This window comes from Gavialis gangeticus, unplaced genomic scaffold (genome assembly GCF_001723915.1).
Source record: "Gavialis gangeticus isolate Ggan-Ray unplaced genomic scaffold, GavGan_comp1, whole genome shotgun sequence".
In the NCBI taxonomy this organism is placed as follows: Eukaryota; Metazoa; Chordata; order Crocodylia; family Gavialidae; genus Gavialis; species Gavialis gangeticus.
This window is the reverse complement of record NW_017728993.1, coordinates 79,090,998-79,117,002: the sequence shown is the minus strand read 5'-3', so window position 1 is coordinate 79,117,002 and position 26,005 is coordinate 79,090,998. Positions and strand designations below refer to the sequence as shown.

At 41.6% G+C, this 26,005-nt stretch overlaps 1 protein-coding gene across 1 annotated transcript in view; it reads right to left on the bottom strand.

Annotated features, from left to right (window-relative positions):
* PTPRC (protein tyrosine phosphatase, receptor type C) overlaps positions 1–26,005 on the bottom strand; it is a 153,257-nt gene that overhangs the window by 15,704 nt on the left and 111,548 nt on the right. Inside the window, exons 14-27 of the mRNA XM_019528365.1 lie at positions 24,757–24,817; positions 21,308–21,416; positions 20,289–20,320; positions 16,258–16,373; positions 14,132–14,222; positions 13,943–14,019; positions 13,660–13,696; positions 13,099–13,196; positions 11,203–11,328; positions 7,669–7,826; positions 7,138–7,273; positions 1,488–1,637; positions 659–749; positions 186–319 (exon numbers count right to left, since the gene is read on the bottom strand). Coding sequence (XP_019383910.1) covers positions 186–319; positions 659–749; positions 1,488–1,637; positions 7,138–7,273; positions 7,669–7,826; positions 11,203–11,328; positions 13,099–13,196; positions 13,660–13,696; positions 13,943–14,019; positions 14,132–14,222; positions 16,258–16,373; positions 20,289–20,320; positions 21,308–21,416; positions 24,757–24,817 — 1,416 coding nt within the window. The remainder of the gene's footprint in view (positions 1–185; positions 320–658; positions 750–1,487; positions 1,638–7,137; positions 7,274–7,668; positions 7,827–11,202; positions 11,329–13,098; positions 13,197–13,659; positions 13,697–13,942; positions 14,020–14,131; positions 14,223–16,257; positions 16,374–20,288; positions 20,321–21,307; positions 21,417–24,756; positions 24,818–26,005) is intronic.

Genomic DNA, 26,005 nt, shown 5'->3' with positions numbered 1-26,005 from the left:
AAATATTAGATCTTTGTGATACAATCCATAAATGAATATGTAAATGAAGTGTGTCCTTTATACAGACAACTACATCTTTATGCATGAAGCCAATATGGCTACTTGTGACATAAGCAAAAATAAGTACCTAGCTGTTATTGGTGACTTTACATTAGATGAGTGTAATCCCTCTTATAAATACATACGGATATGAATGAAGCATTGATGTATCTGCTTGCTTCCTCACTTTCACTGTCCTCATCAGAGGATTCATCTGAATCATGTTCACTCTCTTTGCTTTTCTCCTCTTCATGTTTAATTGGTACGCGGTTAAAATCATCTGCATAAGAAAAAAACATCACACCAATAAATTCTCTCTATTTTTTTATTCTATTTCACATGAACAAAAAGCCATTCGTTTTGTTTAAAGGAAACTCTATGAAGCAAAAAGGCAGCTATGCACAGATGTCACTTTCAATGGCACCATGGTTGCTGTAAAAAAATCAGGCATGAATAACAGTTTACTCTTTAACATATCCCTTACTTTTTAGAGAGTAGTAAGTTAATTTAAAATACATATTATCCATAAGTTAATGCACTGTCCAATTTTGTTATTCCTTTCAAAGAACTTTCATTTACTTAGAACAAATTGACTATAGGCATAGCTACAAATACTCACATGGAATTACTTTGGAATTCCTGTTTTTACTTTTATTTTCCCCACGATTTCCAGTGTTCTGTGTCCGCCATCCCTTGTAGGTTGGTAGCCTCTGAGGAAAAAAAACATACAGATTTCACAAAATCTGTATAAAAAAGTATGTTATAGTCCATATGACACAGAAAAGACACTGAAGGACATTAGTGCTTCGCCTGTACATGTATCAAATGCACAGATTTCTAGTTAAATACCTGGAATAGTAATGGAAATTTGCATTGCCAGATCTTGATAAATTCAAATAAGATTATAGTGACAAATAAATCAATAGCTCTGAGATAAATATTTTGTAATATTTTTTCTTTATTCTATGGTCTTGATTCTACAGGCTGTTCTATTCAGTCACATGCCTTTCTCCTGAAGTGATATGGAAAAGTTTGTAGGCCGGAACACTAAATACTGATCATATACACGCTGCTGGTCAATTCATATGAAATGATAAACGTGTCCATTATATTCCACATATAAATCTTTGTAAGACAAAATTCAACTATTGAACAGTAAAGGCAGGAAAAAGAAGAACTGAAAAACAACAAGCTACGACTTGTAATTCATATAAATATACATTTGTGCTCTTCCTTCAAAAATACAAAATGTCAACTTACAAACAAACAGAAAACTAGAGCAATTGGGGCTCTATAAAAATATTTCAGGGGCCTAATTTGCACTTTGAGAAATTCTTGTCTCCACTGATTTTATTTTAAATAAATGAAGTCTTTGAATTATTCCATAAAACTAAATTAATGCAAATCAGACTAGAGTCAAGTTAAACAGATTGTGCTGGTATATTTACCTGGAATTCTGCTTCCAGCAGAGATGGTTCATTTGGTTGGTCTCTTCTCTTTAGGTAGTTAAGATAAGTATGCAGTTCTGAGAGAGGGACCTCTGTTTCACCAAATTGATTGTATTCCACCAGTGCTTGATGAATCAAGATGTACTGTGCCTAGCGTTCCCCAGTTTAAAGGTGACATGGGTTTCAAATGGAAATCAATCATTAGAAAATATTTTCAAATGACTAGCTATTTCAAAACAACATAAAATCGCTATGTATTTAGTGTTATCATTGTTGACATATTAAACAAGCATTAGAATCAGCCAGTAGGGGTGTGAGAAGCAGGCCCTATTTGATTGGATTCAGATTTGGCCCGAATCAGGGACAATGATTTGATTTGTTGATTTGAATCAGTGACCCTGATTCAATTAAACCAAATCTGAATCTGAAGATTCGATGATGATTTGGAGAATCAGCGATTTGGATATAGACACATCTTTAAAAGTTTTTTCTACATACCTCCAGGTATCATCATGGCTTGTGAATGTTGCAATGCTGGGGCGCATGGAGCATCCCACAGGAATGTGGGGGGGGAAGGGGTGGCCTTCATGTGCTCGACAGTGAACCCGGAAGTGGACTGGAAGTACTTGGGCCAGCATCTGGCTATAGCCCTCCTCCACTCCAGCAGCAAGCAGGTGAAATGCCTGTGAAGGGCTGCTCCAGACCAAAAGTACTTCCGGTCCACTTCCAGGTCTGCTGGGGAACACATGGGGGGCCCCCATACCCCCTCAGCTTGGCAGTTGGCCATAGGGGGACCCCAGGTGCCCCCCCTGCAGACCCAGGAGGCACCAGTCACCAAGCCAGACAGGCGTAGCCCAGCACACTCCCCGGCAGACCCAGAAGTGGACAAGTGCTTCTGGTCCACTTCCAGGTCTGCTACCAAGCATTCTAGGGAGCTCCCCATGCTTCTGTAGAACACTCCATGTGTCCCAGCATTGCAGCATTCACAAGCCCCTGCTACCTAGAGGTATGTAGAAAAAACATTTAAAGCTGTCTCTATGTCCAAATTGCTGAATCTTTCTGAATCTGTCCAAATTGATTTGGAGGGTTCTGATTCATTTCAGAGAGATTAAAGGGTCCTCTGATTTGATTCAGATTCAGAGATTCAGCCAGCAAATTGGGCCAAATCTCCACTGAATCAAATCAGAGACTTAAGCTTTGCATAGCCCTAACAGACAGTACCATAACTGGTGGTGAGCAAGCAGGGCATCCACAGTGGGCACCAAGTTAGGATGGGCACCAGATTCATGCCCCACCACTGCAGAATCTGGGTGCCACCAGTCTTGCCATACCAGGAACTCCAAAACAGTCCAGGACTGCTGTTGCTTTAAGAGAAACAGCTGGGGTGGACAGAGCATATGCAGTGACAGCAGCTCAGCTAGGACTGTTTAGAAGTTCCTAGCTGGGTAAAGCTGCTGCCCCACCCTGCCCTTTCTCAGAACATATGCCCCGTGCCCCCCCCAGAAACTATGCTACTGCTCCATCCCCCGCCTACCTCTGCTCTCAAAACCCTTGCCCCTCCTGCTCTCAGAATCATGTGATCCCCCACCCACTGTCTGAACCACATGCCTCACTCCCACTCTCTAGCAGGTTTTGCCCGAGGGACCAGCTCAGCTTGTTACACCACTGAGTATAGCTATTACAAAGTGGTATGTCTCATTATTAATTAAATGAGCTGTGAGGGAACACTGTTCAGTCCTTTGGATCAAATATGTCATGATAAATGAATAAAATGAAATGTTAGTAAGGTTGTAAACTTGAGAGTTTAGGAAGGATTTTCAAAAAATCTCAGGGCTTTGTTACACCTTATACTGAGCCACACAAATGTTGATTGATGTTAGTGCTAGCTTGAGTTTGAAGCAGTCATACTTCAGGCCAGCAGGAGCCTACAGTACTGAAAGGTAAGACTCCTCCCCACTTCTCATTCCCAGATTCCCCCTGCACCCTTTCCTCTATGGCTCCCCCGTTTGCCCCCCACACTGCCCCAGGGGCTCTCTCCCACCCCACTTACTTGCTGCTATCCATGCTGTCTGTCAAAGTGGAGCAGGCAGAAAAGGGTTAACCTGCCTGCCCAGATACTGCTACCTTCTGGGCTGGGCTGAGCAGTGACACCCACTGGGTAGGCAGGTTAACCCTACCCTGCCTGTTCCCCCAGAACACAGAGTGTAGGCAGCCACAAGTAAGTGAGGTGAGGGGATGGGGTGGGGGCAGTGAGTGAGGATTTGGGGTGCTGGGGGGAAGGGGATGAGCAGTGCGGGCCAGTGGGGGAGAGGGGCAGGTGGGGTGTTTATTTAAAGTGTAGCCTAGAGTGTCCACATATTAATGTTACACAAGCTGGCTAAAATGGATCATAGAGAGATCCTGGTCTGGAGTGTTGTAAGTTAAGTGCTTAAAACTAGTTTCAGGTATGTGCAGACAATCCAGATGTTAAGAGCTCCAAGAGCTACCTAAAATTACTATGTAACGAGGCCTGCAGAGTAACAAGCATAGGACCCATTTGTTATTAACTTTCAATAGGACTTGTATTCTTTTAAATACAGGAACCTGATAAAAGGAAGAAAGGAGAACAGCAGAGTTTAGATTCTGGGGTGTGTATTGATGAAACAGGGGCCCTAAATTGAAGTGGTGGGTTTTTAAAAACACAGCTTCAATTTAGGGCGCTTTAAACCCCCGTGTTGTGCACAAACCCCACTGACTTACCTGCCTCTCCGGCACTGGGGAGGGGAGGTGAGCTGCCAGTGGGCAAAACAGTCCCTGGGCTGCAGAGGGGGAAGCTGGTACTTCTCTCTGCAGCACCAGGTACCTGGCTCGGGCAGTCCCAGGGGGCACCGCAGCCACAGAGAGAAGCACCAGGCCCTGCGCAGCTCAGGCAGGCAGGCAGGCTCTAGGTGGGGGGGAGGGGAAATAGATCAGGCTCACCACTTTTTTTGGAAGGAGCCTGCCTTTGTGGGCTGCTGCCAGGCTGCCTACAGAGCCCCTGAGCTGCATGGACCCAGTGCTTTGCTCTGCGGCTCTAGGGGCATCAAACCAAAACTTGGAGGAGTTTTTTTGCTGTGTCCCAAGTCATTTAAGGTGCATGGATTCACCAAAGGCAAGTCATGCCTGACCAATCTGATTCCCTTCTATAATGAGATAACTGGCTCTGTAGTTATGGGGAGACCACTGGATATAATATACCTTGACTTTAGCAAGGTTTTTGATACCATCTCCCATAGTATTCTTGCAAGCAAGTTGAGGAAGCATGGGTTGGTTGCATAGGCAGAGGGAGAAAATATTATTTGGGGGGGCTGAGCACATGCATGCACTTCTGTGTGTGCATGCACACTGCACCCTCCTCCCCCAGCAGGTAAGTCTGTTGTGGGGAAGTGGCATGGTGGGGGCAGATTGAGGCCCCTGCAGTGAGGCAGGGAGTGGGGCACAGGCAGGGGCAAGGGCTGGAGTGAATGGGGCCCCAAAGCTGAGATGGGTTATGGGATGCTCTGAGCCTAGGCAGCTTGTCCAGGGGTACTGTGCGCACCCTGGAGGGCATGCATCCCCCAGATCTGTGCACTGGGTGGACACAGGTTCCCACTGCAGGCTGGACTCTGCACCCCATTCAAGGCAGGCACATGGTATCATGATGCTCCAGGGCAGCAGCAGTGAGGTGCAGAGTCCAGCCCACCTCTGCCCCATGCACAGATCCAGGGGGCATGTGCCTCCCAGGTCTCCCTGTGATGCTATAGAAAGGATACTTAGATTCATTCATAGATTGTAAGGCTGGAAGGTACCTTGGACAATCATTGGGTCCAGCTCCCTGCACCAAGCAGGAAAGATAACTGGGGGTCAGATGATCCCAGCCAGGTGACTGTCTAGTCTCCTCTTGAAGATTTCCAGGGTAGGTGATTGCACCAACTCTGGTGGGAGCTTATTCCACAGTCTGGACACCCTGATTGTGAAGAAGTTTTTCCTAATGTTGAGCCAGAATCGATCTTCCAGGACTTTGTGGCCGTTACTCCTGGTTTTTCCCTTGGGTGCCCTGGTGAACAGTTGCTCACCAACCCCTTGATGTACTCCCCTCGTGTAGTGGTAAGCTGCTACCAGGTACTCTCAGCCTCATTTTCCTCAGGCTGAAGTCTCCCAGCCTTTCCTCATATGGCTTGCCGTGTAAGACTCTGATCAAACTGGTGGCTCTTCTTTGGACTCTCTCAAGCTTATCCATGTCCTTGTTAAAAGTGTGGTGCCCAGAACTGGATGTAGTACTCCAGCTGTAGTCTCACCAATACTGAGCAGAGTGGAAGAATCACCTCCTTGGTTTTGCTGGAGATGCATCGATTGACTATCATGCTACCAGTACCTATTCATATTGTGGTCTATTATTACCCCCAGGTCCCTTTCATTTGTGATGCTAGTCAGTTTGGTGCTGCCAAGCCTGTAGGTGTGTTGGTGACTGCTTGTCTCGAGGTGGACATTTCTCAATGTTGAACTTCAGATTCTGATCTACCCAACCTGCTAGCTTGTCTAGGTACACCTGTATCTGTAGCCTATCTTAAAGCGTGACCACACTTCCCCATAACTTGGTGTCATCTGTGAACTTGGCCAGTGAGCTCTTCACCCCCATATCCAAATCATTAATAAAGATGCTGAAAAGTACTGGACCAACCACCTACCCCTACAGGACATCGCTACCCACTTCTTGCCAGGATGACACAGATCCGTTCACTATGACTGTCTGGGTCCTATCCTGCAGCCAGTTTCTCACCCACCTGACTGTCTTGGAGTTAAGCCCACAATCCTCCAATTTTCTTCAAGTTGGAGAGAGTCCAATGGAGAAAAACAAAAATGCTTCGGGAGCTGGGGCATATGACTTATGAGGAGAGGGTGAGGGAGCTGAGTTTATTTAGTTTGGAGAAGAGAAGACTGAGAAGGGATCTGAGCTAACTATTTGAAGGGTAGTTCGAAAGAGGATGAAGTTCTACTGATCTCAGTGGTGACCAATGACAGAACAAGAAGCAATGGTCTTAAGATGCAGCAAGGGAGGTTTAAGTTGGGTTTTAGGAAGATCTCTCTCACTAGGAGGGTGGTGAAGCACTTGAACAAGTTACCTAGAGAGGTGGTGGAATCTCTATCCTTGGGGGTTTTTAAGGCCTGTCTTGACAAAGTCTTGGCTGGAATGATTTAGGTGGGGATGGTCCTCCTTTGAACAGGGGATTGGATTAAAAGATGACCTCCTGAGGTCCCTTCCAACTCTAACTTTATATGATTCCTAACTCAGAAGCTTTTTAAAGTCCCATCTAAACAATTTTAAATGTTAAAACTAATTTTGAACTTCAAATTTTAACTTTGCCCCACTGAATATATGCATTTGAATAAACCACAGTATTGAAACTGCATGTCAAAACTTGGGTTCCTAAATATATATTTTTGCCTTTATTGCCTAAAATATTCAATTATAACAAAAAATTGTTGAAGTCTCATAATACGGAAAGTAATGAACATCCTTACTTCCTAAATAGTTTTTTCTCCACCTTCCTTCATAACTGTATGTCTCTCTAGAGAGCTGGAGTAAAAAATTGTGGTTATCTTAGTTTTACCTAGCATTAGGCAAAGAAAGGCATAAATGAATAAAACATACCTCTACTTGAACCATGAGACATCGCTGTCGGCGTAATTTTACAACATAGCCATAAACATCAACTCTGTTTTCTGCATCTAGACCCTCCAGCATTGCATCTATGCCAATATAGGTCCCAGTGCGTCCAACACCAGCACTGACAAGTAAAATGTTATGAAGTTATTGAGAGGAGATAGTAGCTATCAGTCTTATTAAGTAAGGGAATGCAAGGTACAGGATGAACAGTACAAGTGAAACCAATGGGGCTTACTATAAATTAATCTTCAATGCAGAACTCGATTAAACTTGCATTTTTGAAAGAAACAAGGAGAATATTTTCAAATATAGTGCTTAGAGACAGTCAGATTGAAAAGTGGTTGCTTTTCAAAGTTCCAGTTCCAATTGATCTGAATGGCATGTTTACCTTTGAAATTTAGATTGCTATAGGTACCTTTAAAACAATCTTTGGCCTAAGCTATCATTTCTAATCTTTTCTGACATGCTTATTTAGGGTAGTTTTGGTTGGTATTTATCATCAGAATGTAACATTACCTGCAATGAATCACTATTGGGCCACTGAAAAAGTTGCTTAAAGCATTAACACGGCGGCGCAGTTTGAGGAGGAGATGCGGGTCATCAGGCACACCATGGTCAGGCCAGCTAGTAAACTGAATGTGAGTGATGTCTCTCCCAGATGTTTTCTCTTTTCTCTGGATAAAGTTAAATTGGTTCATTAGTACCATATCAAAGTCAAATGAAACACAAAGTATAGAAAAAAGCAGAAGAAAACAGATATAGTAGTCAGGTAATGTGGCAGCAGAAATTCCAAACATTCTACAGTCATACGGTTTTGGCAAGCTTTCACAAGTTTGAACTTTTCTCTAATCCAATTTTAATAACAAAACAATGGCAGAAAATAAGAGCTGTCTATAGGGAACATTTGTTAACTAAAAGAAATTAGTTTACAATCAGCAGCACACAATCTAAAGTTACTATAATTGGAGTAATCTTGGGGTTTTTTTGTGAAGATATGGAATAACATCACAATATAATACTGAACTTCTAAATGAACCAGGCAGTTAGAGTATAAGTCTGCTGCCCAAACCAGTTATTCTGTCATCTAAGCTATTAATTCCCTCCTAAAGTAATCAATGTCCACACCCAAAAAGGACTGAAGGAAGGCAACAGCAACTCAGAAATATGGTTGTGTATATACATTTCAGGTTTGTTCTCCTGGTAGAGAAACTTACCCAGAGCCATGTGAATAGACCTTTGAATGCTGAAGCCCTGAAGAGTGGAGAGCTTGCAGTACCAACACTGTACAGCCAGGAAGTGGGGGTAGCAGGAGATGGGGGAACATTTTTCTGTGCACACATCTCGGTATGCTCTGCAAGCTCCCTTAGCCATCAGGGTAACAAATGGTAGCAGTGCATAGGGCAGCACTGATTGCCTGACCCTGACCATCTATGGTTAGCCTGTGCTTCCCTGCAGCACAATGTGGGGATGTGAAAGGGGTGTTTTCTGCTTCCTTCTGGAGCAGCAGAGTCCATCCAGAAACATATTGTCTTCCAGAAGGGAGCAGGGGGAGATGCTGAAGGACTGTGCTCTCTTCTGAGAGAAGCCACAGCATATACAGCCATTTGCTCTCCCAGAAGAAACTCTCCTGGGAGTGATTTAAATGGGTGTTACCAGGTTATTTTTCTCTTGGAGTGACCATTTTTACTTTGGGAGAAAAAGCCTGACCATCTGTACACTCGTGGTTTCTCATGGGAGAATAGCGATTCTCCCAGGAGAAACTAAATGTATGAAGCCATAAAAGTGGCAGCAGCAAAGCCTATGGGCACAGACAGAAGTGCAGCTCCCAGGTCTTACCTCAGGGGCACTCCAATCCACCTACCATCCTCCCTCCAGCATGGCTGGGAAAACCCCAGAATGGACCTCCCTCCCCTACCTTCTTTCCCTCCCATCCTGAGACAGCACTGGGGGCTGGACTGTGCTACATCAGCCTGGTGCCAGAGCCAACAGAAATTAATGAAAGTGCTCCACTTTGGAGTATCTTCATTTGAACCCTCATACAATGAGGGTTAATTTGCTGTGCAATTGAAGTACTCTGCAGCCATGCTTGTCTGTTTGGGCGTGGTTTTAGGGTGCTTTCAAGAGGCTGGTTTACCAACATATGTATTTTCTGTCTGCGCCCTATACTTATCACTCATACTGGTACTGTTTTCTAAGTCACTGTGCTCAAGGATTACATCACACTGGGTTCCACATGATCACAGAACCTATTGTAAACCTAGTGCCTTGAGGAGAGGGAAAGAACAGACATTTTGGTAACTTGGGAACCATGATTGTGAAACAAAATTAGCAAAATATAGAATCATATCATCACAGGGTTGAAAGGAATCTCAAGAAACATTTGGTCCAACATAAATGCAGGATACATTATTCCTAGAACACACTGGTGACGTGCATATCCAGGATTTTCTCATCCTATCCTCCAAAGTGTCATTTGGCATTATATAAGAGTAATGGGATATTTTGTTATCATTATATGATGGATTGGGACTGACATAGCAGAACATTTTGAAGGTTTCCAAACTCTTGTTGTGAGATAGAGATCTAACAATAAAGCCTAAATTACAATAAAACTAGCCATGAGGTTAAGGGGTTTAATAATACAAAGTACTGAAAGTTCTTCCATCTATGATCAAATTTATTATACATATTACCAGCAGTGAACTACCATTAAGCCACAAACCATTAAATCTGGGCACATCTACATGTGCACTTTACTGCAAAGTAGACTAATCTACGTGCATGGCAGTTAGGACACGGTAGACTGATTTACTGTGCCATCAGATAGTCCTGTCAAATACAAGTACTATCCAGTGGAGCAGTAAGTTATTGCGCTTAAAAGCATGTGTAAATGGTGATGGGGCTGGCTGGGGGACCCAGCATGCCAGCCCAGGGCTGCTCCAACCAGGCTTCATGTGCAGTGGGGGTGCTGGATGAGGCATGAGGGTGCTTCAGCTCAGAGGCTCCTCATGCCTCAGCCAGCCACTCTGCAGCACATGGAGCCCCACTGGAGCAGCTCTGAGGCTCCACATGTTGCATGGGGGCTGGCTGGGACTCAGAGGTGTTTCAGCATAGGGGCTGCCTGCTGGTTAGCCCTGCATCAAAGCACCCTTATGCCCCAGCCAGCCCCTCAGCAGCACGAGGAGTCCCAGCAGAACAACCCTGGGCTGGCTGCTCTGACAAGGCTCCACATGCTGTGGAATGGATGGCTGAGGCATGAGCAATATGCTCCAGAGTTTATTTGTGTACATTAATTGCACACTAGATGCACCCTCTGTGGATTTAACTGCATCTGAATTAGTTTTACTCATTTTCAGCGCCCCCAAAAAGAAAATTGATAATTTATAGTACTTTAAGTATTATGTACCACAACATGTTAACATGGCTTTAAAGACAAATAGGCAAACTATAAACAAATCAATTTACACAAAATAAACAATACACCTTTCTTTTGACCTGTATAAACTTGCTACTCCAAACTAGAATCTCTCCTAAGTGTTATGTTACACTTTAATTAAGAGCTACATCTCAATATCCTCATGCTATAGTTGATATGCTAATGCTGTTGTACCTGGATTACCCTGTAGAGAAAAGCTTCTGCTTAACAGTAGCAGAATAAGGCCTAAAAGACACAAACATGGGAGCAATATGGATCTGGTTTGTTGACACTCTACTTGTTTCAAAATGGTCTTTAATTGTCTCCTTCTATATTTACTATAAAGGTAGACAATGCTGCTCTAGGAGTCACAATCTTGCTATCAGTTTACACGACAAAGATAATACTGAAACCAATAGGGAGGGAAAATTAGTTAGGAGATGTATTTCCATTGCATATTTGCAATATTATATCACCCATCATCTACCTGGTGTTGTCTTAGGTTGTTTGGCAAAAGCAGGAGAAATGTCTTCCATTCCCATTAACTGGTGTTTTAGAAGAATCTCTTATAATGTCTTTGTACTATAAGCATGCAAATTCATTCAGATAATCTTTGTATTAATAAAGCAACTCACATTGGTAATATGCAGTTTTTGGATGATGTAGTCAGGGCACGTTTTAATTTCATTTATCTTCACAACGATATCCCCAAAAGTTGCAGTGTCATCCTCCATGGATGGCCAATACTGGGCACATTTGTTCTATAAAAAAAATAGTACATAATTAAAGGCAGAATATCTAGGTGACAGAGAGTATATTTTGAAGAATGCCTGAAATAAAAGAAAACCATAACTTATAAACTAGTATAATTTCAGCTTCTGAAATGCATGTAATTAATTTTATAAAGAGTTCATCACTGATTTAAGCAATATAGGGCCAGGTGCTGCTGTCATGCATAAAGCTTGCAGGTTTTGTCTGCAGAATTTATGTACAAGATTAGAAAAAATCTATCCACTAAGTGTTAGAGGCCATTGTTGCCATCTGAAAATGGCAATTAAGGTTGTGGCTGTTGTGGTGGCCAGAACCAGAGGGGTTACTATCATGAACAATAAATATATGCTCTTGGAGACATCCAGGCAATTGTTTAGCAGTTAAGATTAGCTAATGCAAAGCTTGCAAGTTTGCAACCCGCAAGTGGGATTTGTCTGTCACAATTTAACCAAAGTGTTGTATCTAAATGTTTGCACTGATCAAGGGCCCCCAAAACAAGGAGAGCTACAAGATTAGCTGATCTAACAGTTTTTTTAAAGGTCAGCCATAACAAGATCTGACCACCTAATATAATTAGCACATTACAAGGAATCCAGGAATAAGAAACTAAGGGGCAGAGCTTGGGCAGAGTAATGCTAATTTCAAACCTCAAAGTAACGTGGTGTAATTTGCTTATTGGGTGAACCCAAGTTCAGGCGGTAACCTTTCATTATAATTTCTAACACCTTTTGATCCCATAGGGTAGCAACTATAGGGGAAGATTGTGAGTGGCTCTAAAGCCAACAGATTAGCATAAGATAAGGCATAAAGAAACGCACATGTCAAGTGATCAGTTAGAATGACGGGACAGAAGGACCATCGCTGTACCAAGCCTGGACCCCAGACTCCCATTGTGAGCGAGGACCAGATCCTGACCAAGGGACTTTCCCGGTGACCCCTCGGACAGCGTTGATTGGGGATGCCTGACTTCAGTGGAACAACTTGGCGCGCACCTAGCATAGAGGGACTGCCGATAAGTTGCCAACCCCATGTGGCAACTCTTTGTCATTCTGTCTATCTGTTGTTATTATTCACTATTAGCTCTTTATTATTGTACTATCTGTTTGTCACATTAACCTTTCTGTTAACTGTAGTATGCTAAGCTATAAGTAGATTTGCCTTTACTTCACTCCTGACTCGCCTCTCCAATCCTGAACCCAGAAGCCTAATGGCTAATACACTCACAGCACCTAGCCAGCCTGTGACAGGCTGTATGCGACTCTTGCTTAAATTTTCTAGCAAGCAGACACCCTAATCATGCTCCTCCATGTACATCAGCCCTTGCTTAACTTCCCTTCAACTCTGATAGCAACATGTCCAGAACAAGGAATATTGTACTAATCTACATTCTCATCTCAGAAGTAGAATGTTGTCACAAACCTACAAAGGGAGGGATTTTACTCTAGCACAGCAAATTCTAAGTCCAGTAGCTTAAAATAAAGCTTTGTGCTTATGAGTTTATCAGCAAGAAGGTGAAACTTAATTCCTTATTCCTCAAGCCTTTGCTTCAGACGGAATTACTGATAAGGCTGAAAATCAAACGTATAAATGTCAGAGAGTCTAAGACAAGAAGAGAGCAGCAAATAAGGATGCTGAGGGACTTTAAAGAAACATAAGAACACAGAAAAGATACTAAACAAAAAAAAAGGCATACTTAACCAAAGCAGAGTGACCTACTGTATACAGTAACCAAGTGATTTATAAACAGATATAGTCCTCACCCTGTTTCCTTCCTCACAGCGAGTCACCATGACAATAATTGTTGCCTTCTGTTCCCAGATCATTCTCCAAAAGTCATCAGTAGTCTCATCCTTGGGACCTAGCCGACAAAGTCTTTGATAAGATGACTCTTTCAAAGACTCAAGAAACACTGAAAGACTATGATTTAGTTACCATACTTAATCATATAGGCTCAGAAGCCAAGTACTGGACATGAAACATTAGCCTAAATTAAACAATTCTATGACTCTTTCACATTAGCATATGTTATTTTAAAAACTTCTAAAACTTTTTCTTTCATAACTGAGAATGCAAAACCTCTCTAGCATACAACTAAATCCTCTTAATTAAATATATGAAGCATGATATACAAAAGTTCCTTTCTGCTCCTGAAAAGTGATAACTCCCCAAACCAAAACTAACCTGCTTCCCTTTACTATTTAATAAAATCCATCCTTCTTCAGTTGCCCCCTTTTTTGCTAAATATATTCATGTGATTGATTCCACCACCTTGATCAGACAGTAACTAGAGAAAGATTTAAATAAAAAATGTAAAGTTTTACCTTGTGCTGCAATGTATTTTCTTGATTCCTTGAAGCCCTAATAAAAATAAGGATAAACAAGATGAAAAGGTTTCCCACATGAGAAATGTATATATTTTACATATAACATAGGAATGAATTTGATAATACCAACTGTAGAATAAGGACAGAAAGAGCTAAAAAATTAACAAGTGTCATTTCAGAACAATCAATCAAATGTATTTGGGAAAAAGGAAAGAAGATAAACATGTTTTCGATTGTTCAGTTATAATAAAATTGTTTAGTTTTACCAAAAGTCACTCACATCTATATAGCTTGCATTTATATAGTCCGATCCTGGTTCCCCCATTATTTCTGAGAGTTCAACACGGTTATAATCATCTGTTTAGATAATTTAAAATATGATAAAATTAATATGTTGTTTACATAAACCGAGATAAATGAAAGCAAGAAAACATTTATACAGTATAGAGAATTCATAATGAATACTTACATGGGAGAATATCGATGTAACGGTTTTTATTCTGGTTATAGTTTTTGCGTGCTTCCTTAATTGGAAACTTACTAAAAATTCTTGGAATACTCTGTAATATACAATGTGATTTTTAATTAGCCTAAAAAGTGACAACAACATTCACATTAGTTCCTAATGAAAGTTTGGAACCTAGTCTGTTTTCCACAAGAGTATCTTGATTCCTGCTGATTCACTTTTAAAGTGTATTAAAGGATATAAACATTAACATATTTTTTCATGAAATGAAGAGATGCTTCTCTCACCCTCAGAGGACTGATAAAGAAGCTCTGCCTTCAGTACCAACATAAAAGGTCTCTTGTTGATACCTCAGGCTCTGATAAACTCTAATGAAACAAACAATGATAATAAAAAACTTCTAACTTAAATCCTATGGGATTTAACAAGGACAAGGTGTTTCTTTTTTTAATCTGAGAAATCCAAAGCTGGATAAAAGCCTCCTTGTATAACTGATTTGCACTGACAGGCAGGGCAGGATTTGGCACAACTTGACAGCAGCCACTCAATTTTTTCTTGCTCCTTGTTTTAAATAAATTACGACATTTGGAGATAATGGCAATTTTTATCTAATTCTATTCTTTTTTAGGTAAGCTCTTAAGTTATGTTCATTACCTTGGTGCCAGAGTGCATTACAGAACTGTGTTGAGCAACATAGTTAACATCTATCATATGTGGTTTGTTCTCTCATCTCTCCCCAGAGGGAGAACTATGTATGTAATGAAATGTCTTGCTTTGATGAGGAGTTTTTTTGTTGTTTTTTTTTAATTCTTGGCCAGGTGGCATTTGTAATATTCCTTGTGAAGTGTGGCTTACAATAAGAAATAATATAGAAAAATATGCCTTTCTAGAAAGACCTATTTCACTTTATGCACCTAAATTATATATATACAACCTTGTAACTGAAGTTTTGGGTGCTCATGGGTTGTTTAATTATTGAGAGTTCAATATTTTGTTCCTATAGCCATATTTCAGTACGTACATACAAGAGTTTCTAAGACACCAGGCACCAAACAATGTCCAGCAGCTCCCGTGGAAGCTGCAGAAGGCTGTCATTTTTTCAGATCAGTTATTCCTAAATATGGATTTAGAAACCTGAATAAGGTTACCTTGAACCTTAATTAGATATTAGACGACAATTATATTTTCATTCTGCAATCTATATTCTGTAGGAATGGGCTGACTTTCCATAATTAAAGCTTTTTTCCCATATGAGATAATTTTTCATTACTTGGCACTGAATTAGCTGTTTGTGTGCACTCATAACTTCTTTACATACATATATACATTTTGACTATTGTTTTATGTTTCCACATACAAATATTTACTCTGCAGTTTGACTCTTTTCACAGGTAACAAAGTATTCAGGAAAATGATCTAGTTAAGAGGCAAAAGTCCACTCATACTAGGGATTCTTCTCTGAAAGAGCCTTCTAATAGCCTGCAAATGAGGGACATGTCAAATGTATCTTAGGTTGACCGTTTAGATAGAACAGGGTTATAGTACATGACCTTTAAGAAAGCTACCACATAAATTTCTCTTCAAAAGTTATTATTTACTGTACATACACAAAACACAAACAACAGTGTGTTATGTGATTGAAAGGGGTCAAATTCCATGCAATCGTGTTCATATCAATATGACTGCATTAGTGTAAATAAGATCTAACTATGTCCCTGTATTTTTGTTTATGTTAATTTCTGCTCATCATTCATCATGTATTTTATACAGATAACAAGGCCATCTGAAACCAAATTTGGATGAAAATACATGTTGTCTGAGGCTATTTTGGTATGACAAGGCAAAAGGCACATAATATAAATGCCCTTGAAAATGAACACTGGAACTATACATTTGACTTTTGTCATTGATTAAACAATGAGCAAATCACACACCCAGTCAAGAGTGATGGAATCAATAAGAGTCCATACACAGTCATATGACCTGAAATGAGGATTCAGCTCTTTGTCTTAGATGATTTTTAATGCAGTGCAAGTGGTTAGGTTCTCTAATGTGGCAGATTCTTTTTAATGGCATTTTTCAAAGTAGCTGGTTTGGGATGCGCGGTTCATTTCTAACTGGTTACAAACCTGGAATTCATCCAGGAATAGTCTTCCTTCATCAGCAATCTTTCTCTTGTAGTTTTCCAACAACAGATCTGCAGGAATGGGCTCTATGTTGAGCAGCTGCTTTTCATCATCTTTAACTATATAAATACATATTTGATATTTATTTCATTAGTTTGAATATTTCCATAACATTTCAGTAATACATTTATTCTATAGCATAATGTGTTAACAAAAGAATAGGAACAGTCAGTCATACTAAGCCAAAGATGGGTATAGCACAAAACTCTGGCCTCTCACTAGTAAGTAAAGGCTTCAAAAGGAACAAAACCCCTCCAACTATAGGGGGACACCCCCAAAAAAGACTGCACAGAGAGAAAGCAACTGACTCTCTCTGTATGGAGAAGTGACCTGGTAAGTGATGGGGTATAGGGTCACTGCAACTTCTAAACCTGGCCTATAGATGACAGCAAAGCAGACACAATGATGACATGGTGCTGTTTCCTTTATTACATTCTAGTTAGCCATTTACTAGGTCCAGTAAAATATACTAGTGTGCAAAGCACCTACAAAACTTTTCCACAGAAAATAATAAAAAACATTGCCAATCTTTCAAAATTTCCCCCTGCATAGTCTCTGAGCTCAAATGATCTATAAGGAAAATATACAGGGAACAATAATCAATCTTATTCTTTTTTATTCTGACAAGATAAAATCTTGTATTATTCCATATGGCAATGAAAATGGATTTGAAAATGATATCACTTTCCATTTAGCATAATTAATGTTATAGCCAGAGATAGTTTTGCTTTCTTTCAACATGTTCATAATATATGGGAGTATATATTTTGAGTTTATCAATAGCATACATCAGTCATGTAAAAAGCAGCAAAATGTGTACAATGGAAACTCAGCTGTAATATGTTACAATATATAATTGCCTTCCCCTTGGTTTTTGAACCGAAGAAAACAGAAAGCACAAGAGGCCAAAAATTACCTTTTCAGAATTAAAAAACCCCCCTGAATTGGAACAATTAGTTCATACAAGAAATTTCCCAGAATTTTGACTGATAATCCCAGTCAACCCAATTTCTTTTTAATATCAAAGGCAATCTAATTGTGCCACATTTGCCATGCTAAACAAAATAGTCTCTTGGGATTGCCTACTTTAACAATTTAAAACAATAATTTGTCCCCAATCTGGAATTAGTAGGTACTACCTATCAATCCTATGACTAACCTTTCCTTCCTATTTTTAAGAGCAATAAAAATTGCTCTAGGGCTCCTTAGTGTGCTTGAGTTGCCTGCCAGGATTTATTTTTTGGGAAGTTTTCTGGTGTTGGCTGAACCTATACCTTTTTTCAGAGGTTATGTACTTGATGTAGGAGTCTCCTGTGGTAATAATATGGCTGGGGAGCAAAATTTAATGCAAACACCAATGTGAAAGGTTAAGAGTAAGTGGGCTACCAGACACAGTAAGCAGAAGGATGGTGTGTCAAAAAGTCTTTATAACTGAGCACAGAGGTATCCCATGTTGATGCTCAGTTCTTTACTTGTGGAAAGGTCTTTTTGGAGGGGAATTTGGTTCACAGATGAGCCCCATAAGAGTGTCTAGAGGTCTGTTTTGGTCATATTATGGCCAATGTCTGAGGAACAGAAATAGATTTGGTGCCAAACTAATAAATACAAGGTTTTCCTTATTTTGAAAACTTTTAGTCATGTTCCAACCACTCACTTCATATACTCATTGTGACAGGCCAACTGGTGTGAGAGAGGGTTTGTGTGTTTGACAGAGGGCATAAGTCTTTTTATTAAGCTTTATTAAGTAAGCTTGAGGCCTACTCAGAGAGCTGGTAGCCCAGGGGGGTGGGGGGGGAAGGCAGTGAGTGGGATCCAATGGTCTAAGAGCCCAGAGAGGGGCTGTGGGGATCCACAAACCCAGAGAGGGGCTGTGTGTGGGACCTGAGGGTTCACCAGCCCAGAGGAGGGGCTACAGACAGATACTGCCAAGGCTGGGGAGCCTGGATGTCCCAACAAGTCCAGGAGTGGGGTCAGGACCCAGAAGGGGCCATCGCTGGAGACCAAGTCCAAGGGGGCCAGTCATGCCAGACAGCCTGGAAGTTTCAAGTGGTCTAAGAGCAGGGCCAGGTCCAGGGCCCAGGAGAGGCTAATGGTCCAGGAGGGACCACAGTTGGGGACTGCCGAGCAGGGCAGCCTGGAGATCTCAACTGGCCCAGGAGGGGCCACTGCCAGAGACTGACAGAGTCAGGGACTTGCAGCCAGAGAGGCTCAAGCCTATAAGCCTAGTCCATTATCATGGGCCTGGGCTAAAAGGCTCAGAGAGAATATAGGGGGAAGTGGCCAATAAGGCCAAGATCCCTAAAAGGTAAATGGCTGTAAAACAGAGGTGGGCAAATATGGCCTGTGGGCTAGATCAGGTCTCTGTCCAGCCTCTGGTGGGTCCCTTAGTCTCACCAGGCCCAGGCAAAATCCAGCCTGTGGCGTGTCCCGTCACCCCCTTAGTACGCAGAGGGGCTGGTGCACCTCTGCAGCTGAACTGCCTTTCTTGGCAGTCCAGGTAGCAGCAGCTCCTTCTAGCTGCTGCTGTTGCTATCCCCAGCCCCACTGCATGCCCAGGGGATGGTGGGACATGCCATGGGCTGGATGGCATCTGGGCCTGGTGGGACCAAGGGACCCGCCGCAGGCTGGACAAAGTCCCTCTGGAGGTAGAATCCAGCCTGCAGGCTGTATTTTTCTGACCCTTGTTGTACAGTCATTTGCCTTATAGGGGTCTTGGTTTATTGGCCTCCTTCCCCTATACTAACATTGGACCTTTTAGCTCAGGCCTTGATAAGGAGTGTTGTTTACAATAAGAGATAATAGAGAAAAATCAAGACAAATAAAGGTCTATTTCACTTTATGCACCTAAATGCATAAACCTAAATGCCCATAACTGAAGTTTTGGGCACCCGTGGGTTGTTTAATTTATGGGAGTTTAATGTTTTGTTCCTACATCCATATTTCAGTACCTAAATACAAGAGTTTCTAAAACACTGGGCACCAGCAGCTCCTGTGGAAGCTGTACCCTATGTTACTGACAGGGACCTATGCACACAGACCCCCTGGCCCACCCCACACCCACTCCAGACTTTGCCCAGTGGAGTGAACCAGCTCTGGACCAGCCAGTACCCATGCACACAGCCCTAAACCCAGCCTGCCCCATGCCTGCTCCAAAGTCACCCACCCATGCTGAGCTGGAGCAGCAGCAGCAGGGTTGGTGGCCAGGCAGAAGCTGCTGCTCAGCATGAGGGAAAAGCAGCCCCTCCCCTTCACTGCTGCCAGGTCCTTCTTGCTGTAGCCACCTCGAGCCTGCACCCGGGCTGCCCTGTGGCTCCTCTGCACTGTGACCACTGCCCTGCTGGGTGGCCCAGAGGCATCAGTGATGGCGGTGGAGAGGAGCCATAGGGCAGCCTAGGCATTGCTCTGGGCAGCTGCAGCAAGAAGAGCCCAGCACCAGCAAGAGGGAGGGGCCGAATCAAGACTGCTAGAGACCTGGTGGTGATTTGTATGGACTAAGGCTCACTAAGGCCCATGGGCAGCCTTCCTCATTTAATCTTTGTTAAGAACAAGGTGTGGTGCCTGATAAATCAAGGGAAGGCTACATTAGAGACAGAGCCAGGCAAGAGCCACACAGCCAACAGGGGCATCATGACTACCCCTGTGGCCCGGACCTGGCACAACCACATGTAGAGTCTACTCATTAACTTATTTTTTTGCCTTTGACAACATTGAATTGTTCTAATATAGAATTGCTACTACATGTGCGGTGCTATTAGGCCAGAGTAAACTAACTACTACCAGACACAAGTACTATCCTATGGTGGAGCAATAAACTGTGGCGCAAACTGCACTACATTAATAGCACATCTAGATGCTCCCAATATGTGTTAGATAGAAATTAACTGGGTGAAGCGTGGAAGGCTGTGACTTGGAATTAAGCATTTGTCTAATATTACACATTTTCACTTGCAAAACGTAGTGAAAAAGGTACTTACTTCTAACAAGCCCCACATCTTCAGATGAACTCCTATAAGAAACATAAACATTTATAAGGCTTTGAAATGTAAAGTGCATGTATGGCAATGAATTAAAGGAAGCAATTAATTTGACAATCATAAGGCATGGACAGACATAAAAGTTTATTGCTTTATGGAGAAAGGAGTACATGCCATCTGATTTGTTGCCACAATCATGTCTGTGTGCTCCTATCCCACCATAAATAAAGCTAAACAACGTTACCCTTGAGTGAAAACATAGCTATTACTGCGCTTCATCTTCCACCTATGATGGATTAGAGTAGATAGATGGAACAATCACAGCAAATTAGACAAGACTCTAGAAAGCTCCAATCCCCTGCCTAATTATTAAACTAGTATAATAGTTTTGATCTTCAGACAAGATTAATATCTCTGCACAAAGTTAGATTGATTCCAAGGGGATTGGGATCCCTAAACTATATGAATATTCAGTGATTCTAGGATCAGAAAGATGTGAAAAGTGATTTATACTTGGAGTTGTCTCCCCACACCAAGCCTTTTAGAAGCTAATATTAATGAACAGTGAACAGTTAAAAAATAGGTGGTACATATTCTCAGATGAATCTGTCTTTATAGAAATTTCAAGAAAATTCATAAACATTTCAAGATTCTGAATAGTTAATGAATCAGTAATTTATCAATAGTCAGGGTGAAAAATAATATGGACATGCCATGTTTATTAATGAAAATACTGTATACATAATGTTATATTTATCTCACCAGCTTTTTGTAACCTGTATCAGATCAATCAGAGATATCCTGTTGCACATTATTCAGAGTCCACTTTATAGCCACTGCTATGTAAGCCATCCCACATACCTCTTTGGTTTCACTTGCACTGATTTTTAAATCAAGATTTTCTTTTTCAAACATCAAATGAAATATTTGATTTTCATTTTTAAATTTTTAGCACTATATTCAAAATCTTCTGCATTTTATACTTCTTTAAGAAAAAAAAGTTAAAACATGAAACTTACTGTAAGCTGTCTTTGTGAAGATTATAGATTTTGTACAGAACTAGAAGCAAGGCAATTGATGTGACAATAATCAAGAATGCCAGGAATATAATCAGGGCTTTAGAATTATCTGTCAACCAAGATAAGAAAGAGTATACCCATTTTAACTTCTTTTTAACAAACAATCAGAAATTTTATAACAATTGCATTGACCTTTTTATATGTTTATATATATGCACATAGATATACCGGGTAGGACTGTATGAAGTTTCAGGTGGTGATTCAATTTGGAGGAGATTTGGCCTGATTTGGTGGCCAAATCTCCGAATCTGAATCGAATGAGGGGACTGATTTAAAGGTCCAAATTGATTCAAAGCTCTCCAAATCTTTCGAAAAGATTCAAAGAGCTTTGATGATTTGGGCAGTCCCCAGTGGCTGCAGCTGACTCCAAGCTGGTAAGTACTTGGGGCGGGGGTGAGGGAGGGGACCATGGGGGGCTGGAGCTGGCCCAAGTGGGGCACCTGTGGAGGGGCTGGGGGAGTGAGGGGGGGTCATGGGGCTTGTGGCAGAGCTTCCCATGAAGCATGGGGCAGTGGGGGGCAGTGGAGACCACCCCCCACCCAGCAGCACCCGGTGAGCCAGGGCTTTTTTTCCCCAAAGAGCCGGGAAGTGGGGCAGGCAGGGCAGCCATTACCAGACTGGGAGAGTGGGTGGGGGATGGGTGTTGCCTGGCTGAATCGGAGACTCAGAGATTCGGCAGCAGCTGAATCTCCGAATCTGATTTGGCCAAATTGAATCGGACAGTGATTCGAATCACTGTCCCCCAAATCAGCTGAATCCGAAGTGAATACTAGCCACTTCGCACAGGTCTAATGCTGGGGCCCCACTGTTTACAGTGCATTCATGGCATTTGGAAATCACTCAGAATTCAGTCAGGAATGGCATGCAAAGGGTTTAGGATGCTACTGTTATGTACATCATAAATATTAAAATATCTACAAGGTTTCTTTACATGATTCTGGCTTGAGTGGATACACTCACTATTTTGAGGCTAAAGCCTGTTTCACTTTGTGTGCTTAATGTTACATATGCAGCTCTGTAACTGCAGTTTCTGTCTCTTACACAGTATGAGATCCCATCTCACCTGATGGAAAAACAAACTGCCTGACACACAGGATGGAGAAAGAGAAGGCACATCTCCTGCTCTCCTGTTGAAGCTGGCCCACTTTATTTAGCATTTTGAATTCATTGGATAAAATAGAACAGTACTGGAAAAGTTACCATCTAAAAGGGAGAAGGTACCTAGGCTAAAACTGAGGGCCACACTCCCACCTGGGGTAGCAGCCATTTCACTTAGCCACACATCTTGTCATTTGTTATTTTGTTGCTGTTTCGTGGGTACTTCAAAAGGGGTATTGAGCTAAAATGCAGGAGGGTCCTCCCCTGCCTCCTTTCCCAGGCTCCCTTCACAGTTTTTATGCAGCAAACATTTTGGGACTTCCCTGCCTGCTGCTGTATAGCTACCCCATTGCAATCCAGGCCTACTGGGCATGTTTAGTGGACACATGCAGGTTTGCTCACAGAGCTGCACTAGAAACTATATATAAGAGCCCAAAAGTGCTGTTACTCAGCTATGCCCTTGCCATTTAAATGCACAAAGGGAAATAGTATCTATCCCTTTGTTTTTAAACTGGTGTCATGTAACTAAGTCCAAATACACGTGGCTTAGTTCTTCGGTACAGACAAGACCATTCTTAGTCAAATTCGAACTTGGATTATTGCATTCTACATGCCTCCATTCCCTTCAGAATTTCATTTAAGTTAATTTTTAGTTTGCTATCTAATGAACCTGAGCCAAATCTCTAGATTCAATACTGCTCAACACTGGAATTTTGGAACTGGATCTCAATTAGGAGACTAAATAAGAGTCTAAATAAAATGAAAGCATAGTGTTATGATACAGAATATGGCAAATGACACTCCAGTAGGTAGAGAGATCCAGAGAATACCTATATATTTTTAGTACACTTTAAAAGCTAAAATATCATTTTAATTTAAAACTGAATTTATCTGTAATTTATTAAGTGAAGCATATATAAAAATAATTTGCATCGTTTTTGAAGGGCATAACATATAATCCTACCAGATGCTACACACCTTATGTAAAATGCTAAGGAACCTTTGAATCTTTAAATGTTCAGTTCTCACATGTCAGTTGGGGTGCAGTTTGATAAGTTTGGGAATAGTAGCCTGATCCTCTCAGGCTGGAGCGTGTAGGTGGGTGACTTCAATCAGAAGCTGTAGTACAAAGCTCGATGTGTTCTCCTTCTGTTCCCTCTTGACACTATCACTGCATGTGACATGCATTGTGGATGCTCCCTTCTCCTCTTCCTCCGCCTGCTCTTTGTGCAAAGGGGAGGTGTGGCACACACTGTGGTTGAGCAGTGGTTCTAGAAACTGTCTTACCCACCACGTCTGCTTTAGGAAAAAAGGTGATTCCTTCCTATGTGGAGTGAAGAGGAAGTTGCTGCTGTCTGCTCCTTAGACAAGGTAATGATTTGGAGTTCCATGTATCATCCCCACATTTTCCATCCTTGAACTACAACACTGGATTTCCTCTGATGCCAGTGATCAGGCTGTCTGCCAGTTTAGGAATCCGGAATGAACTTTCGTATGACAAAATTGGCAAACTCCTTTTTATGATTTTTTCATTTTCCACTTGGCATCCAGCAGGTCTGGCTGACAGGTTTAAGTTACCATTCTTACAAGTTTGCAAGGCCATGTGTTAGATATGGTCTGAATTTTGTTCTTATAACCAAACAGAGGCTGCTAGTAATTGTTTTTGAACAAGTTTCTGGATAGTTAGGAATTGTGCCTCCATGTCCCCTGCAGCTTATGGCTTCCTTTAGGGCTATGGACAGACATTCAGAAATCCTGAGCCTGAATTGATTCAATCTTTGCAGGTTAGTGTAACCTGACTAGGCTAAACTGGTTTGTGAAACATCCCCTCTGGGCTGAAAAAATTCAGGCATATGCCTGCAGTGGCTTAGGCTAGAAGCCAAGGGGAGGCGGTGTGCGGGGGGAGGGAGCACTACAGCAGCTCTGTCTTCCCTTCCACAGGGAAGCTGAGCTGAGGGGAAGTGTGGCCAGGCCCTGGCAGGCTGCTCTGATGTGTCCCATACTCTGCCCCCCTCCCCCCCAGCAGGGAATGTTTATCACCCCTAACTCTGTGATTATCAACCCATTAAGAAAACAAAGCCTCTCTCCATTAGTTCAAGCTCTTTTTCAGTGTTAATCAGTAGTATTACTTATTTGACTAAGGATCAATAACTTAAAGGTTGGCAGGTGTGGCTTTTTATTTGGAAAAATGAGAACAGCAAAGCTTAAAATGTATACTAACATTGTATACTGTCTCTTAAATAAACCTGGATATAAAAATATTAACTAGATCAGTACAAATATTTACTTACATTTTGTTGTTACTGTGCTAGGAAGCCAACTCCCTTCAAAGTCTTTATTCACAGCAGTGATCTGAATTGTAGTAAATGTAAACAACAGTCTAATTTAAGTGCACTGCATTACAATGATTACAGAAATTAAAACAAACCAAAACAGACCCATACCACCATGGTTAGGGGGTATAAAACTGATTCTAGCAGCTGAGAATGTGTGCCCTGATCATTTTTTTTCAGCTCCTAGATTTTTTTTCTGCTACTTAATTTAAAGTAGCATATCAATATATAAGAATCTGCAATATATCTAGAATAAAGCAGTTATAGATAAGTAATTTTCCCAAGACATATTTTAATGTGAAAAGTAGTATATAAAACAATTCTGAATGACATTAGTATGTCACTAAAAGCATTATCTGGTAAATAGAAATCTATTCAAAATGGCATTAAAATATTAAAAGCAAAAATTTTAAAAGAATTACACCTTTCTACAATAAAATTAATGTTCATATATATGTATATACACAAGGGCAGATGTAGAGGGGGTGCCATGGAAGGATGAAAATAGAAAGGATGCAAATGGAAGGATAAAGGACAGACAGAACCACAAGAAGACATTTAGAGAGAAGAAAACTGTCTTGAGGACTATGAAGAGGGTGTGGTTTTACTAGGAATGTGAAATTTTGTCTGCACGCGAGGGCTACCCAGGATGAAAAAACTTTTGTTCAAGAGTCTGGGAAAATTAGTGCCTGATTCTGTAGCCTTGGATCCCTGATTCACCTTAATCAACTTCTGAATGTACCAAATAATCAAAACAACTGTTGCAAACAAGTGTACACAATATGGGGAACAATCAGTTTACAGCTTACAGGTAGTCATTTACTAAATATTATCTGAATATCATACCCATTCTAGCTCAACACATGCACCCTTTTGGTTATGTCTATTTTTATTTTTTGTTTTTGTAGGATTGATCCTGGGAGTTTCACCTAACTAGCCTCATGCACATGAGGCATCTCTCACTGTTTATATTTACCATGCAACAGCTGCATGGTAAAAAGAGAGAGAGCTACCTGGGTACTGTTTGGCTACCCCCAAGTTCAACAGCTTCTCCTCCTCCTCCTCTGTACTGCTGCAAGAAGCAGGTAGTGCAAGGAAGCAAAGTCAGCTGTGGGGATGTGCCCAGGGCACCACATGCCCAACCAGGTGGGTGAGAAACTGCAGGCATGTGACTCCTGCTCCAGCAGGCTAGGTCCCAACTCTAGCT